The sequence below is a fragment of the Choristoneura fumiferana genome, chromosome Z (genome assembly GCF_025370935.1).
Source record: "Choristoneura fumiferana chromosome Z, NRCan_CFum_1, whole genome shotgun sequence".
NCBI lineage: Eukaryota > Metazoa > Arthropoda > Insecta > Lepidoptera > Tortricidae > Choristoneura > Choristoneura fumiferana.
Window position 1 is genome coordinate 19,565,484 of NC_133472.1, and position 13,557 is coordinate 19,579,040.

At 35.3% G+C, this 13,557-nt stretch overlaps 1 protein-coding gene across 1 annotated transcript; it reads right to left on the bottom strand.

Moving 5' to 3' along the window:
* Positions 1-139: 139 nt before the first annotated feature.
* On the bottom strand, positions 140-13,406 carry LOC141430923 (gustatory receptor for sugar taste 64e-like). The gene is made up of 11 exons (XM_074091815.1): positions 13,290-13,406; positions 13,039-13,207; positions 9,456-9,577; positions 8,501-8,680; positions 7,834-7,982; positions 6,451-6,573; positions 4,522-4,676; positions 3,478-3,528; positions 1,126-1,288; positions 700-789; positions 140-620 (listed from the first exon to the last, which is right to left on the bottom strand). The coding sequence occupies exons 1-11, from the start codon at positions 13,345-13,347 to the stop codon at positions 492-494; spliced, it is 1,389 nt and encodes a 462-aa protein (XP_073947916.1). The 5' UTR covers positions 13,348-13,406; the 3' UTR covers positions 140-491.
* Between the last annotated feature and the right edge of the window lie 151 nt (positions 13,407-13,557).

Consider the following 13,557-nt stretch of genomic DNA (forward strand, 5'->3'; position numbering starts at 1 on the left):
ATTTGGACTAAGAATCCTCTGCAACACTATTTTCTGCAAGATTATGAAAGAAAAACAACTTATGCGTAGAAAATAATACTGATTTTTATTTTTAATAATAACTTTTATTAATAAACTAGCACATATTGCTGCACAACAATTTACCTGCTAGTTTTTTTTAAATATTTTATATTACAACATGTTTTGTCAAACGAATTAATTTTGTTAAGTTCCTTTTTTTCACATTTTACTTGTGTTAAAAGTAATATCACAAAACAATTTCAATATTGCTCGCGAACCAAATGAATAGTACCTACTGTGGAATCTTTTCACAGAAAATTACATAAATAAGTAGTGATATGTACCGTAATGCCCGACTATATGAAAATAATTTGTCACATTGTGACAAAGTTCTACGGTGTGTTAGGAATCAAGTGGTTCGGCAGTAAACGTTTCGTCAACAGTGTTCATCAATCCTCAAATTACATGAACACAAAAAGGAAAACATATTTTTACAAGTTATTTGTGAACCTGCTCGTATTAATTAATATTGGAACAGTGACAGTAGATGGCGGTGGCGTTGGCGTTACCCCTGTGAACTGCATTAACACCAACTCGTAAGTCACTATTGTTCCAGCGATCTGAAATAAAAAAACAAGATGTTATGGCGCTATGAAACCTAACTTTACTAGTTAATTTTTAAAAGATGACCAAACTTACCGTCAATACCAGGCCACGTTTCACATTAAAGAATTGAAGACCACTCAAAGCAATCGTGTCACCATGTATTTGATCCAGAAATCTTTGAACCTGAGTACAAATTAATTGATTTATTATGGCCCTTTGTATTATTCTGCAATTCGTCGATTGACGAACAGTTCGTCTACGAACACCTACAACCAACTGATCGGTTTAATAGATTTATGTAATCTCGTACTATAATGAATGATTTCAAGCATTCTTATGCACAACGGGATATTAAGTCAATATATCACATTGGAATCGAATAAGGAACTATTTTTACAATAAAACTAACAAAACCGATGTAGGCATAAAATATAAGACAATTCGTATCACTTTTTGAAAGTTGCAACCAAAAAACATAGGTAACCCTTCTACGTGCAGTCGAGTATAAATATCAGTTACCTCTACGCAGTACGCCGTGGAAGGCACGAAGTACAGCGCTTGCGCGGGTTCCCGGCTAGCGGTGTGCACGCGGGACGCAATCAGCGACACAGCCAGCGAGCGCGCGATCAGGAACCCAAAAGAATACACGAAATATGTCGCTTGCTCATAGCCCCGCAGTGGCCTGCAATCAAAATTATATTTACTTCAATAAAAACTACAATTTATTTGTGAAGAATAATTCTGAATCTGCGTACAGTAGAGGGCATAAATATCTATTATACAAAATTATCGAGTCAAATACATGTAAAGTTAGTTAGTATCATATAGGTGTATAGATATATGTTTTTGATGTCTAAGTAACGTACATATATTTATTGCCTCGACTATATAAATACTACTTCAACTTTCGTAAGACAAGATTTTTAAAACTGCAAGATTAAACGGTGTAACCCAAGATTATAAGTAAACCCAAGTTTTAAGTGCGTGGGGCCCCATTGTCGTGTACTAATATGCACCCATGTTAGGTCTGTAAGCCTCGTAATCTAAAAAAATAAAATCTTGTAATCTAAAAAAAACACAAGGTAAGATAGCATTTTTCCAGAAATGTTTCACAACCTTTCCTATTATTTTATTTTTAATGGAAAAGAAGGCCTGAAATAATTGAATAAACGGTGAAATATTTAATATAAACATTAGTAATCAAAAGTACAGTAACTTAATCAATTAATCAGTCAATAAAATTAGACAGTCAAACTCGTCGCCTTGTTTTTGATGGCCCTGGCCGTAACTTACGTTGTTCTCTTCTCTTCAATAGTAGGCCTTCCACTATTGGAGGGTCATTCTCTTCGTTCCCAATTACGTAAGTACTCCAGTATTGGTTGATCGTCAGGGTTGTCTTAAGGCTTGTCATTGTCGTCATCTTCAATAATGATAAGAACAGCGTTCTGGCACGTTCTCCCTGAGCAGGTAGGTATTGCCACAGCACAGTACATCTGAGCCCTGCTTTCAGGCATCTACCAGTGCATCCAAATCTGCATCCCTTCTTGCATTTGCAAGAGAGGAGGTTTAGGAGCTTTAAGGGGGCAGGAGCTTACCAACTGGTGATAGGCATAAATCCAGCCAAGGTCAATTCCAAACTCCGGTTGATGGTCTTTTTTCCACTCCCAACCACTTTTGCATTGCACCTGGTAGTATGTGCGGTAGTGGTGATACGACGCAGCCTCTGTTGTTGGTAGCAAACGAACCAGATTCGCTTTGGCGTTGGCTGCTGTCTTTTCAAAAGTACGACAGCGTACATCGTGGAGGGTTTCTGTCGTTTCAAGACCATCAGGGAAAATCACAGATACATCATGTTGTACGAGATTAGCGATTTTTTGTGTCGATTTTGACTGAACTTATATAAACTGATGTCTGTAGGTACATACCGTGTTCAAAGTACCCAAAAATGATTACTTGATGGATACATTTTATTTTGTTCATACAAATTTTGAATGAGCCGCCTTAACTTGGAAATAACAAAATATCTAGAAATAATCTAGATAAGGCGATTTCGTTGTCTCGCAAATATGTTGACAATTCAAGATGTTTATTCAAAATATTTGGAATTCCAACAGGTTATTCAATAAAGAACATATTTTTGGTCTGACCCGGTCTATAAATGTAAATACTACTAAGATAACAAGGGATTATTATATACCGTGTATATCGTACGTTGATAAGTCAAAATATACGTTTAAAGAAATTTGAATTTAGGAATAAGTCTTGTGGTTTAATATTGTTCGGACTGCTGACGACTTATAAAATTATTCACTCTGTGCACGAATAGGTATCCATTGGCAATAACTTAATATCTAATTATGTCAACTTATGATTTACTGTGTTCACCAAGCTGAGAAAGTATAAATTGACACATCTAGTATTGCTCGTTTTATCGGTAGTTGAGTATAAGTATAAAACGATATATTCATTTACGTTAAATACTCAGTTACAATGCCAGTCACAAAACGCTTCACACAGTGACGTGATTCTTGTCACCAGTTTCGTTTCGTTTCGCACAAATCACGTAACGATTTTCATGCAATATCTTATTTTCAATATCTGAAGCATCACTTGCTTCAGATCTCGCCCGTAAAAGAAGTGCTAGAATTTTATCAGCACGTCCCAACACCGCACACTGTTAAAAAGCGAAATAAAAATCTAAGCATCACATATATAGACACACACAAGCAAACAGAAAGATGCACAACAGATAAAAAATGTAAAAAGACACAACCCCACTACTTTGGCAAGGTTCTTTGCACGGAACAACCAAAACTGCATGTAGTTTGTCGGAAGTACAACATTGAGGTGTCATAAAATGATACTAAGTACCTTTCATCGGGCTCTCCAACTCTGCACGAAGGAGTTGCGTTGATTCCGTCCCTATTGGAAATTAAGTTGTTAAGTAACCCATATGCAGATATACTCTTATTCAAAATTACAGTGTGACTATCAATTGACTAGTTAATGATGAATCTCAACCTATACGGTACTAATTTATAAATAAATACTTTTTGAAATTACAAATATAAAAAAGACAACTCAAACTTATTAAGGGGATCCCATGTGCCAATGACCTTCGATCTGAATTCCTTAGTTTTCTAATGATTTTTGTAGCTTATTATATTAACAACAACGGTCTTAAGCAATATAGTATCCCATATTTACTTCAAAGTTCACTGTTTTCGAGATATTTGGCATCAAAGTTGTACAATTTTAGGCCAAAAAACTGCATAACTTTTGTGTTCATTAGTTCCAAATGAAAACCCTCGACCAGTTTTTTGGAAACGTCAAAGAGGAACTCAAATATGTAGATTTCGTATATGTTAGATCTTTGACGTCAATAGAGATAAGAAATAAGTGTTTTTTCAGACAATGTTTGAAATAATCATACAAAATTAAGTATTCATTTTTTTCAAAATCCGGTAGACAAAAATGGAGATAAAAGATTGGAGAACCGATAGCCGTTTGACTTATAATTCTATCTGTAGTGCAAAAGTAGATGATACGATTCAAAACTTGTCAAAAATCGATGAAAACCTCGAGTAGCCCCTTAATACCTTGTTTTTGTTAAAATTAGGATTTGAGATGTGTACCCGTAACTATAGGTAGTACCATGAGAGTTGAAGTGAATGATTACACACAGCTACAACATGTCGTGTAATGACAGCAGGATTTTGATTTCAGTTATTTTTGTAGCTGTGTGTGTAATCATTCACTTCAATTCAACTCTCGTGGCACTATCTATACAAAGCGTTTATTTAAAAAATATTCTATTTATTTTAGAAGAAAATAAAACAAGAATTGAATAAAGGGAGTTGAAGCTTGACATTGTTAAATTATACTTAATTAAAGGTGAAGTTAAAAATATCTTACGTAAGAGTATGTAATAGCTGGAGGCAAATGAAAAACAGATTGTTTGCGAAAGATATGAATATGATGCCTCCTATAGCGTCGTCGACCCGTCTCACCAGGTAGGTAAGCCGACTGTAATCCTCGCGCATTGTACGCCAGAAGGACAAGGGCGCGAACTGTGGACAGAGCCCGCACCGATATCTAGCTTTAATATATTGGAAATATGTAAATTGTTTATGTACACTGTTTCTGTCCCAGGTTACTTACATAATAAACTTATTTATAATTAAAATACCACAAACGGGACTTATCACGCTGAACGCACGATCAATATTTACTTCGACGTTTCGACAACATTACAGTGGCCGTGGTCACGAGTAGACTGAAGTGTGGGGTGTCAAGTCTGCCTAGCAGCGCGAGTCCTTCGGACTACCCGCACTTGATCACAATTAGTACCGGCACTCGTATCTCAAACTACCCGCACTTGGTCATTTTTATTTATCACCCCATCACACCGACACACAACACTAACAATGTCCCCCCGAACGTTCATCGCGACGCCAACACTTAGTTATAACAGGATTCCACGAAGATGAAAAATGACTAAAAGTTTCAACCGTGATTTTTTTTTATTTCAACCGCTTCACGCACCATTCTTGAGTAGAAACGACGTTCCGTGGAAAGATTTTTGGTCTATTTCGACTAGTTCCATTATTAGTTCCATTGATGGAACTAGTTGGACTTTTTCCTCAGCAGTTAGGTATATTCAACGAAGAGGGTTTCCTTAATGTAACTAGTTGGACTTCTTTTCCCAGTAGTTACATCAATAATGCAGAATTAATTTAATGGAACTAACTGTAATATACTTATGTATTTTTTTTTTTAATAGGCAAAGGAATTGAAATTAAGTTCCTTCTATTAATTGCATTCGATTTTATTTTCTCACTCCGTGAGACAAAGTAACTTTTTAATTATTTTTTTAAATGTACATTGTTGGGTCTACTCACTGAATTCCAAATATTTGAACTTTACTTTGAACTGTCATTTCACTTCAACACGAAAAAAGCGAGAGATAGGATCAAATGTGTTGATTACGATCTTAAATTAAATGTTTGATATTAAAAATATATCGATAGATACCTAATAAAAGAATATATAGATACCTAATAAAGAGTTCCGTATACTGCCTCTACAGTTGGAATAAATATTTGTTAGTTGTGTCGAAATGAAAAGTAGTGTCTAACTCGGGTGAAATTACCCATTTCCCCTCGAACTATATAACTATATATCCCCTCGAAATATCTCAGGTGAAATGAGTCACTTTTCACCCTTGGTTATCAATCTACTATTGCCTATTAAAAAATATTTATACTTAGGTACATTCCATTTAATTCCATTTAATTAACTCTGCATTATTAATGTAACCTGGGAAAAAAGTCCAACAAGTCGGAATAGACCAGAATTTTGGGATTGTGACGCTCAATCCAGTGGTTTGGTCCTGAGTCCAATAAATGTTCGGCTATGGCTGACTTGTTCACTTAACGATTTTCAGCCCCGTTTGTGGTATTGAGTGAAAATCACAAAAGTTTTAAACATTATATACAGTGTGTTTCTGGGGTTATGAGCAAGAGTGAAAGGGGTGATGGGGAGATTCACACTGAGCAACTTTAACTATGGGACCAGCCACGAAATGGCAAAAAAAATCTGCTATTCCATACATTTCGGTTAGTTAGCGACCAATTAGCTATCTCTTTTTCGGGGCAGGTCCCATACTAAAAGTTACTCAGTGTGAATATCCCCATCATCCCTTTCACCACCCTTGCTCATGGCCCCGGAATAAACTGTATAAACTTATTGATTAAAAAATATACAGTCGAATTGGAAACCTCCTCCTTATTTGAAGTCGGTTAAAATTACACATTTAAAGGTTATTGTTAGGTAGGTACTAACTTTACCATAAACAGCGAAAATCCTGCGGTTCACTTGGTCTAATCTTGACGTCAGGTATAGGCTGATGCAAATTACAAACAAGTCTGAGAAGTTCCAGTTAAATGTAAATTGAATGTTAATAAACTGCAAATCAAAAGTGGTAATAAAAATAATATATTTTTAAATACTTATCTCATTTACACAATTCCTTAACAAATCATACATCACTCTCCCTGTCTCTCTTAAATTTTTAATAAAATTGTTGTTAGTCTTTAGAAAAAATATACATATTATTGGGTCACTTGTCTTCTTTGGGATCTCAGTTCTAAACTAAGCTATTTAACCTACTACTTTACTATGTGAATATAAAGTAGGTCGAAAGAGAATCTGATATGATTACTGAGGTAATTAATTTTAATTATTCGGTGGTATTCTCGTTAGTAACATAACTCTATGATTTGTGATAGTTATGATATAAAATTGTATATGAAACATTTTTGGACTTCCAGTAATTACATTAAGAATAAGAACAAGAAATCTTTATTTCGCATAAGTTACAAATACAAACTTGTTCATTCTCAGTACAAATGCGAAAAAGGACGAGAGGATGCGAAAAAAGAGTCCATTTGAAGTTTTATGTGAACTTTGGCGCACCCTATTTGACCCTATCTTTTTAGGGTTCCGTAGCCAAATTGGCAAAAATGGAACCCTTATAGTTTCGCCATGTCTGTCTGTCTGCCCGTCTGTATCTACGTCCGCGGCTTTGATCAGGGACTATTAATGCTAGAAAGCTATAATTTTGCACGAATATATTATGTAAGCTATGCCGACAAAATAGTACAATTAAAAATTCAAAAAAATTTTTTTTAGATTACCTGCCATGTACGTTAAGTGGGGGTGATTTTTCTCATCCAACCTTGTAGTGTGGGGTATCGTTGGAAAGGTCTTTTAAAACTATTAGGGGATTGCTACAACGATTTTTCGATTCAGTGATTTGTTTGCAAAATATTCTACTTAAAAGTGCAAATTTTCATTAAAATCGAGCGTCCCCCCCCCCCAAATTCTAAACCTGTGGGTGGAAAAATTTAAAAAAATTCAGGATGGTAGTAATTATATAAACTTACAAGGAAAACTATAACGTTTTGTCTTCTTGAGAAGTTTAAGAGTAATTAGCAGCCTAAGGTATAAAATATACCTAAACTTGGAATATTCCGTACAAAATACTAAATCCTTAAAAAAATTTACTTGATTTTGCGTAAGGCTACGGAACCCTATTTCGGGCGTGTGACACGCTCTTGGCCGATTTTTGTACATTATAATTGACCGTGATTAAGCCCTATCTCACCATTCTAGAAAATTAGGATTCAATGTGTTAAAACACAAAGATAAAAAATGTATACCTACTTGCACAACAGCCCCAATAATGTGATTGTACTTAATGTAGTTGAAGATCCAAGGGAAGCCGCCCGTTATAAAGGCTTCAGCGACGCTGGTACCTTGATGGCAGTCTATGGCACCTGCGAGCCCAGACAGATCGGAGAGCAAGTGTTCCACTGCAACCGTAATAAAATATATATTAAAAAAACGGCCAAGTGCGAGTCGGATTCGCGCACCGAGGGTTCTGTACAAACAATACAATACAATTACTCTTTATTGTACACCAGAAACAGTAAGCGATACAGAAAACAGGTACACAGAGAAAATTACAAGGTAAGCAATAGGCGGCCTAAACCTGTAGGTAGTAACTTTAAAATGATCAAAAATACTCTTAATATAATATGATGTAACTAAAAATTTACGATTTACGCAATTTTTCCTTTATCTGTTCTATAAGACGTTGTAGGTTTTGATTCCTTTGCGAGTTTCGAAAATTTGCAGCTGGTTGTATCTTTTAATTGCGTTGGCTTAGAACTTTGATTTTTTCACAGCTCCAAGGGACAGTAGACCAGAGTATTTGATATAAATTTTAGCTTGATACCTCCACGCGTTCCTGAGAAAAAGGGTCTTGACAGACGGACGGACGGACGGACAACAAAGTGATTAGCCTTTGCTAGCTTGAATTATCACTTACCAAGAGCCAAAGATAAAACAAGTATACATGAAATGTTGCATTTTTTTACTAGTGTTTTATCTCTGTTGGGATCAGAAGATTCCGATTTGGCAATTTGCTGATTAAGTCTCGGCCACGTCAGTGCCAGTCGTAGAAACAGGATACTTGTAACGCAATTTGTTGAGTAAAATACTAAAGATGCTGTAACAACAACGTATTTAAAAACAAACGTAGCTCTTGGTTAATGGCGATTAAACAAGACCTACCTTTGTAATTTTAACTGTCGTCGCCCTTGATCTATGATCTTTTCACAGAAAACAACGGTGTAGTGTTACCACACTATTGCTACTATTCATTTACAAAAAAAAACATAACAAAAAATTGAACCGACTACAATAAACCATGACAATAATTATCTACCAGTCGCAGTGGAAGCGTGCTGGGCCCATAACCTGTGAAATAAAAGGGGCACTAATCTTCCGAAGAGTAATTTTATTTAAAGCTGAACTCCGCTTTCTCACAAACAATAAGATCAAACCAATATGAGTGACATGAATAATTCTTCTTAATAACATAAACTACGTAGAGAGTGTTCATTACCTCAAAGAGGTTCCAACAATAAAATAGACAGAAATACTTTGATCTATTCAATTAATAAATTAATCGATTTACTGAACAGATTAATTTGGCTTTAGGTTTTCACATCACTAAATGTATGTGGTCGGGTTAATGGCGTCTTTGTTGAAATACAATATATCGATACTCGTAGTATCGACTGTCAACAGTGATGTCTAACTAAATGGCGTACAAGTGTAACAGATAGACAGTAGATAAACCATAGACGACCAGATCAGACACAAATCAAGTTGCCAAGCCATGTATGCATATTAGCTTGTACGTCTGTCGCATACTTTATAATTACCAGTTATTAAACAATTATTTGTATTGCAGGGTAATATAAAACAATTATTAGTACCATTAGCGGATAAATTGGGGTTAGAGTCGGTGAATAGCTTGAGAAAACAAAAGCACACGAGGGAACCCTGTCCAATGATTGATATTAAGCTGTAGGCAAATCTCCATGATAGTAGACGAAATCTGTAAAAAAAATATATAGATATACCACCGTTGAATATTATAAATGATGCATAGCACCATAAACACTAAAATATTTTGCTGTTTGGACACTATATTGTCGAAATCAGGAATACCACTGTTGAATATTGTTAATGATGTATAGCACCATAAACACTAAAATTTTGCTGTTTGGACACTATATTGTCGAAATCAGGAATACAAGACAAATACTGTTGTTTTTTTTTTCAGTGACCTTAATTACTTTTTTAACGACGCGTGTGAGATTCATTGGTGTTAATTTGACTTACAGGTAGGTAGGTACAATTGTTACTCGGAACTGTTTGAAGTTATGTTTGTCGTGAAGCGACAATTAAAAAGAAAAAAAACCTAACCTAACAACAACCAAACAACAAAATAAAACGGAATAACAACTTTATTCAAAATTAAAGAATAACTATTTACAACAATTTCATAAAAAATATGGAGTGATAAGTGGGTAAGTGAGTATGTAAGTGAGTTTGACAGATTAATTGACGGAGACCGGACACCGATGATCGAAGAGAAGAGAATGCAGACACCCGGCGCTCGGTGGAGGTAATGTTCGACGCGCCTGGTGGTAGCGCTTTACGCGCCTGGAGGTAGCGCTCTACGCGCCTTGATGTAGCGCTCTACACGCCCTTTCGGCGGTCATTTACGACTTCTCGAATTGACGACTTCTTTGACTGTCGATTTCTCGAATTGACGACTTCTTTGACTGTCGATTTCTCGAATTGACAACTTCTGGAAATGACGACTTCTCGAATTGACGACTTCTTTGACTGACGACTTCTCGAATTGACGAATTCTTTGACTGACGACTTCTCAAATTGACAACTTCTGGAAATGACGACAACTGATTGGATCCGGTTAATTACTTTCATTTCAATGAATCTTTGTATGTTTGATTAGTCCCTTTTTTCTACGCCTGCCTAAAACGCATTAAGCCTATGTCGCGTTTCGCCTATACATACTTCAGTCTCATATAGCATTAGGCCATAATATTAATCCGCCTATTTCGCTGTTAGTCTATTCAGCATAACGCCTATATCTATAATGTACCTAATACGCAATTGGACTAACTCGCGTTTTGCCTACATTTGTGCCCAAATGCTATAATGAATACTTTAACATTTGATTTTTCTATAAAAAGTTTGCATGGATAAAACAAAAAACAAACATTTACTTAAAATATCTGTATATTTCTAATAGAAGTATCTTAGGCAAAACGCGATTTAGGCTAAAGGCGTTTTAGCTCTAATGAATGGTAGTCGTAAAGCATTTTAGTCCTAAAGTATTTTAGCCCTAAAGCATGGTGATCGTAAAGCATATTAGTCTAAACCTTGTCGTAGTCCTAAGCCCGTTTAGCTCAAACAGTTTTAGTCTTAATGCATTTTTGTACAATACAGATGTCGGCGTAGTGATAATTGGGCTGTTAGCGTTTTATACTACTCGTATAGGCGTTTTGGGCCGCGAACCAGAATAGGCATGATGTGTTTTAGGCAGGCGTAGAAAAAAGGAATAAAATAAAACATTTTAGACAATATTTTAATTTAATGCGGACAAAGTCGCGTACAGAAAGCTAGTATTGATAATAAAAACGAGATCACTTAAACAAGAAGTTATTTTGCTAATTACTTAAACAAAGGACCAGTTTGTCACTTTTTAAATATAAAAACTTGTTGCTGAAAAAAGAAACTCAAATAAAAATCAACTTATGACAGAAGCAAACTCTAAAACCTTAATTTAATGTATATAACTTTTTTCATTAATTCCTGTGGTGTTACTTGTTTTTTTTTTCCAATTTCTGGGTTAATTTCTTCAGCTCTTTATCGAAATTAATATGTTTTCCCCTTCGATTTTTTTTAGGTGTCACAAATAAGCTTCTTTTAATCTTGAAATCGTAATGGGTGGCCTCTTTTTTCAAACCTAGAACAAACTGGAAAAAATTTGCTTTCTTTTGAATTCTAGCATTAAGACGGCGATGCCAGCCTTCGAGAGCATTGGTAGTTCGGTGCAGGTTGTGACTGCAACTTAACACTTCTGCATTTAATTTTGGGTACCACTGCGATTCAAAATAAGTTACGAAAGCCTTCATCTCCTCAGATTTGGGTGCTTCATTTGTAATGGAATCCCAAGCAGTTGGTATTAAATCTGCTGGCACCAGGGGTAGTACAGAAATCATCCTAGACGTTCTTCTGCCTTCACGAGTTTTGGTTAAATTTAATTGCTTTGCTTTTTTCCATATATTTTTATTGTAATGAGCAAAACATCCAGAAATTTTGCAATTGGGCCAAACCATCTGAACGGCATTCATAGGAGCGATTTCAAAATCGCATTTGAAAGTAAGCATATTTATTTCCAGTTTTTCTTGAATCAGCTTAAAAAAGCGGACATAAGTATCCTGACTCTTATTAGGAAGTAGCCCATAGATGACTGGAACGACATTGGTGGTTTTTTCGTTAGAAAATAAATCCAAATGTATGGTGTAAAGTTGATAGAAGTGCTTGGGCACGCAACGGAATGTTCCATCACCGAAGTAATAACTGGTTTTGGAATTTTTCATGTGTTTAGTCGAAGTCGGGGAAGAAAAGATAATTATTTTCTCTACATCACCGTCTTCACATATTACGAAGTTTTTGGCCAAAATTGATGGGACGTGAACATCTTCAATTTTGTTAAAAACCAGTTGATCCGTTTGTAAATATTTCTTTCTTTGTGCATATAAAGAGTCCTTAACTGACGAAAAAGAGGGTATTTCATCAATGTCTTCCTCTTTAGTTTGCGTTTTTTGCCTTGTATAAGAAAACACGACTCACCACCCCTGTTTTGGTCAGATTTAGCCATCACGCAAAATCAGTAATGGATTGGTACAACTCAAACGGGATTGTGGTGGTACCCAAAGTATGTAACCTGCCAAATAGTCCAGAACTGCGGCCTGTGGAAGAGTACTGGAGTATTATGAAAAGGATTTTGAAAAAGAAATGCGGAGAACTAAAATCAGTCTCTGAGCTCCACAAAATATGGATCTGGGCGATGAAAAGGTACCGTAATGAGAGCGTGCAGTCTTTGTGCCGCGTGCGTAGGAAAGTTCAATACATGGCTTACTGTGCGGACACTAACTAAAATACGATATGTTATTTTAAAGCTTATCAAATTTGACATTAAATATGGAGAGCATAACGTTATCTTATTGTTATAATTATTATTTATGAGTTTTTGTAGACCTGAACCTTTAGATGACCCTTCCATCGAAGGTATGTAGTAAGTTATACGCAGTGCTCCTTTCCTTATTAATCACAATTCGAATTATTAATAATATTAAGTCACTATTATTATTTCACAGTAGGTATGTTGAAAATTTTACAATATTGTATAACAACGACGAGGTACACTTTATTTCCTCTTTACGACTTCCTAGTACATAATTCAAGTAACCTACCAACCTTAATTTGCTGGTGTCAGTTTCGCTAACACCAATGACGGGGATAAGTCCAAAAAATTGGCCTATAATCATAGTTAATTTCATAGCCGATTGAAAAGTAACGCGGTTACCACTGCTTTCATTTGATATTATTGGCGTCATAAATATCTCCGGAGGTGCCTTAAGATGATCTGGAAAATAGAATTTATAGGTATATGATATCCGGCAGTAATATCTTATTGAATAGTTAAATTAAAACATGAAAACACTTACAATGGTTCAACAAATCCGTCTTGCTGTTGGTTAATTTAGCTTCTGATACATAATACATAGCGGTTTGATGTTGGGAGCCTATTTCTCATACCAATTAAAAAATAAGAAATAAAATAAATAAACCATTAGTCACCACATACATTACAAGAGGTTTTTTTTTACTTTTCGCTTATGTTGTTAATTTTTTATGCTTTCATATTTTTATATTAGATTATTTTTTATATCTACAGATTTATTTATTATATGCAAGAGATAATTCTGTAGGATT

What these genes read in the sequence shown, in the direction of transcription:
- LOC141430923 (XM_074091815.1), bottom strand. Translation starts at nt 13,347, where the DNA reads ATGTATTATGTATCAGAAGCTAAATTAACCAACAGCAAGACGGATTTG. An exon ending in CCCCAATTTATCCGCTAATG is followed by an intron (nt 8,681 to 9,455) that starts GTACTAATAATT and finishes TTGTTGTTACAG; the next exon opens with CATCTTTAGTATTTTACTCA. An exon ending in CCACGGCGTACTGCGTAGAG is followed by an intron (nt 790 to 1,125) that starts GTAACTGATATT and finishes ATTTGTACTCAG; the next exon opens with GTTCAAAGATTTCTGGATCA.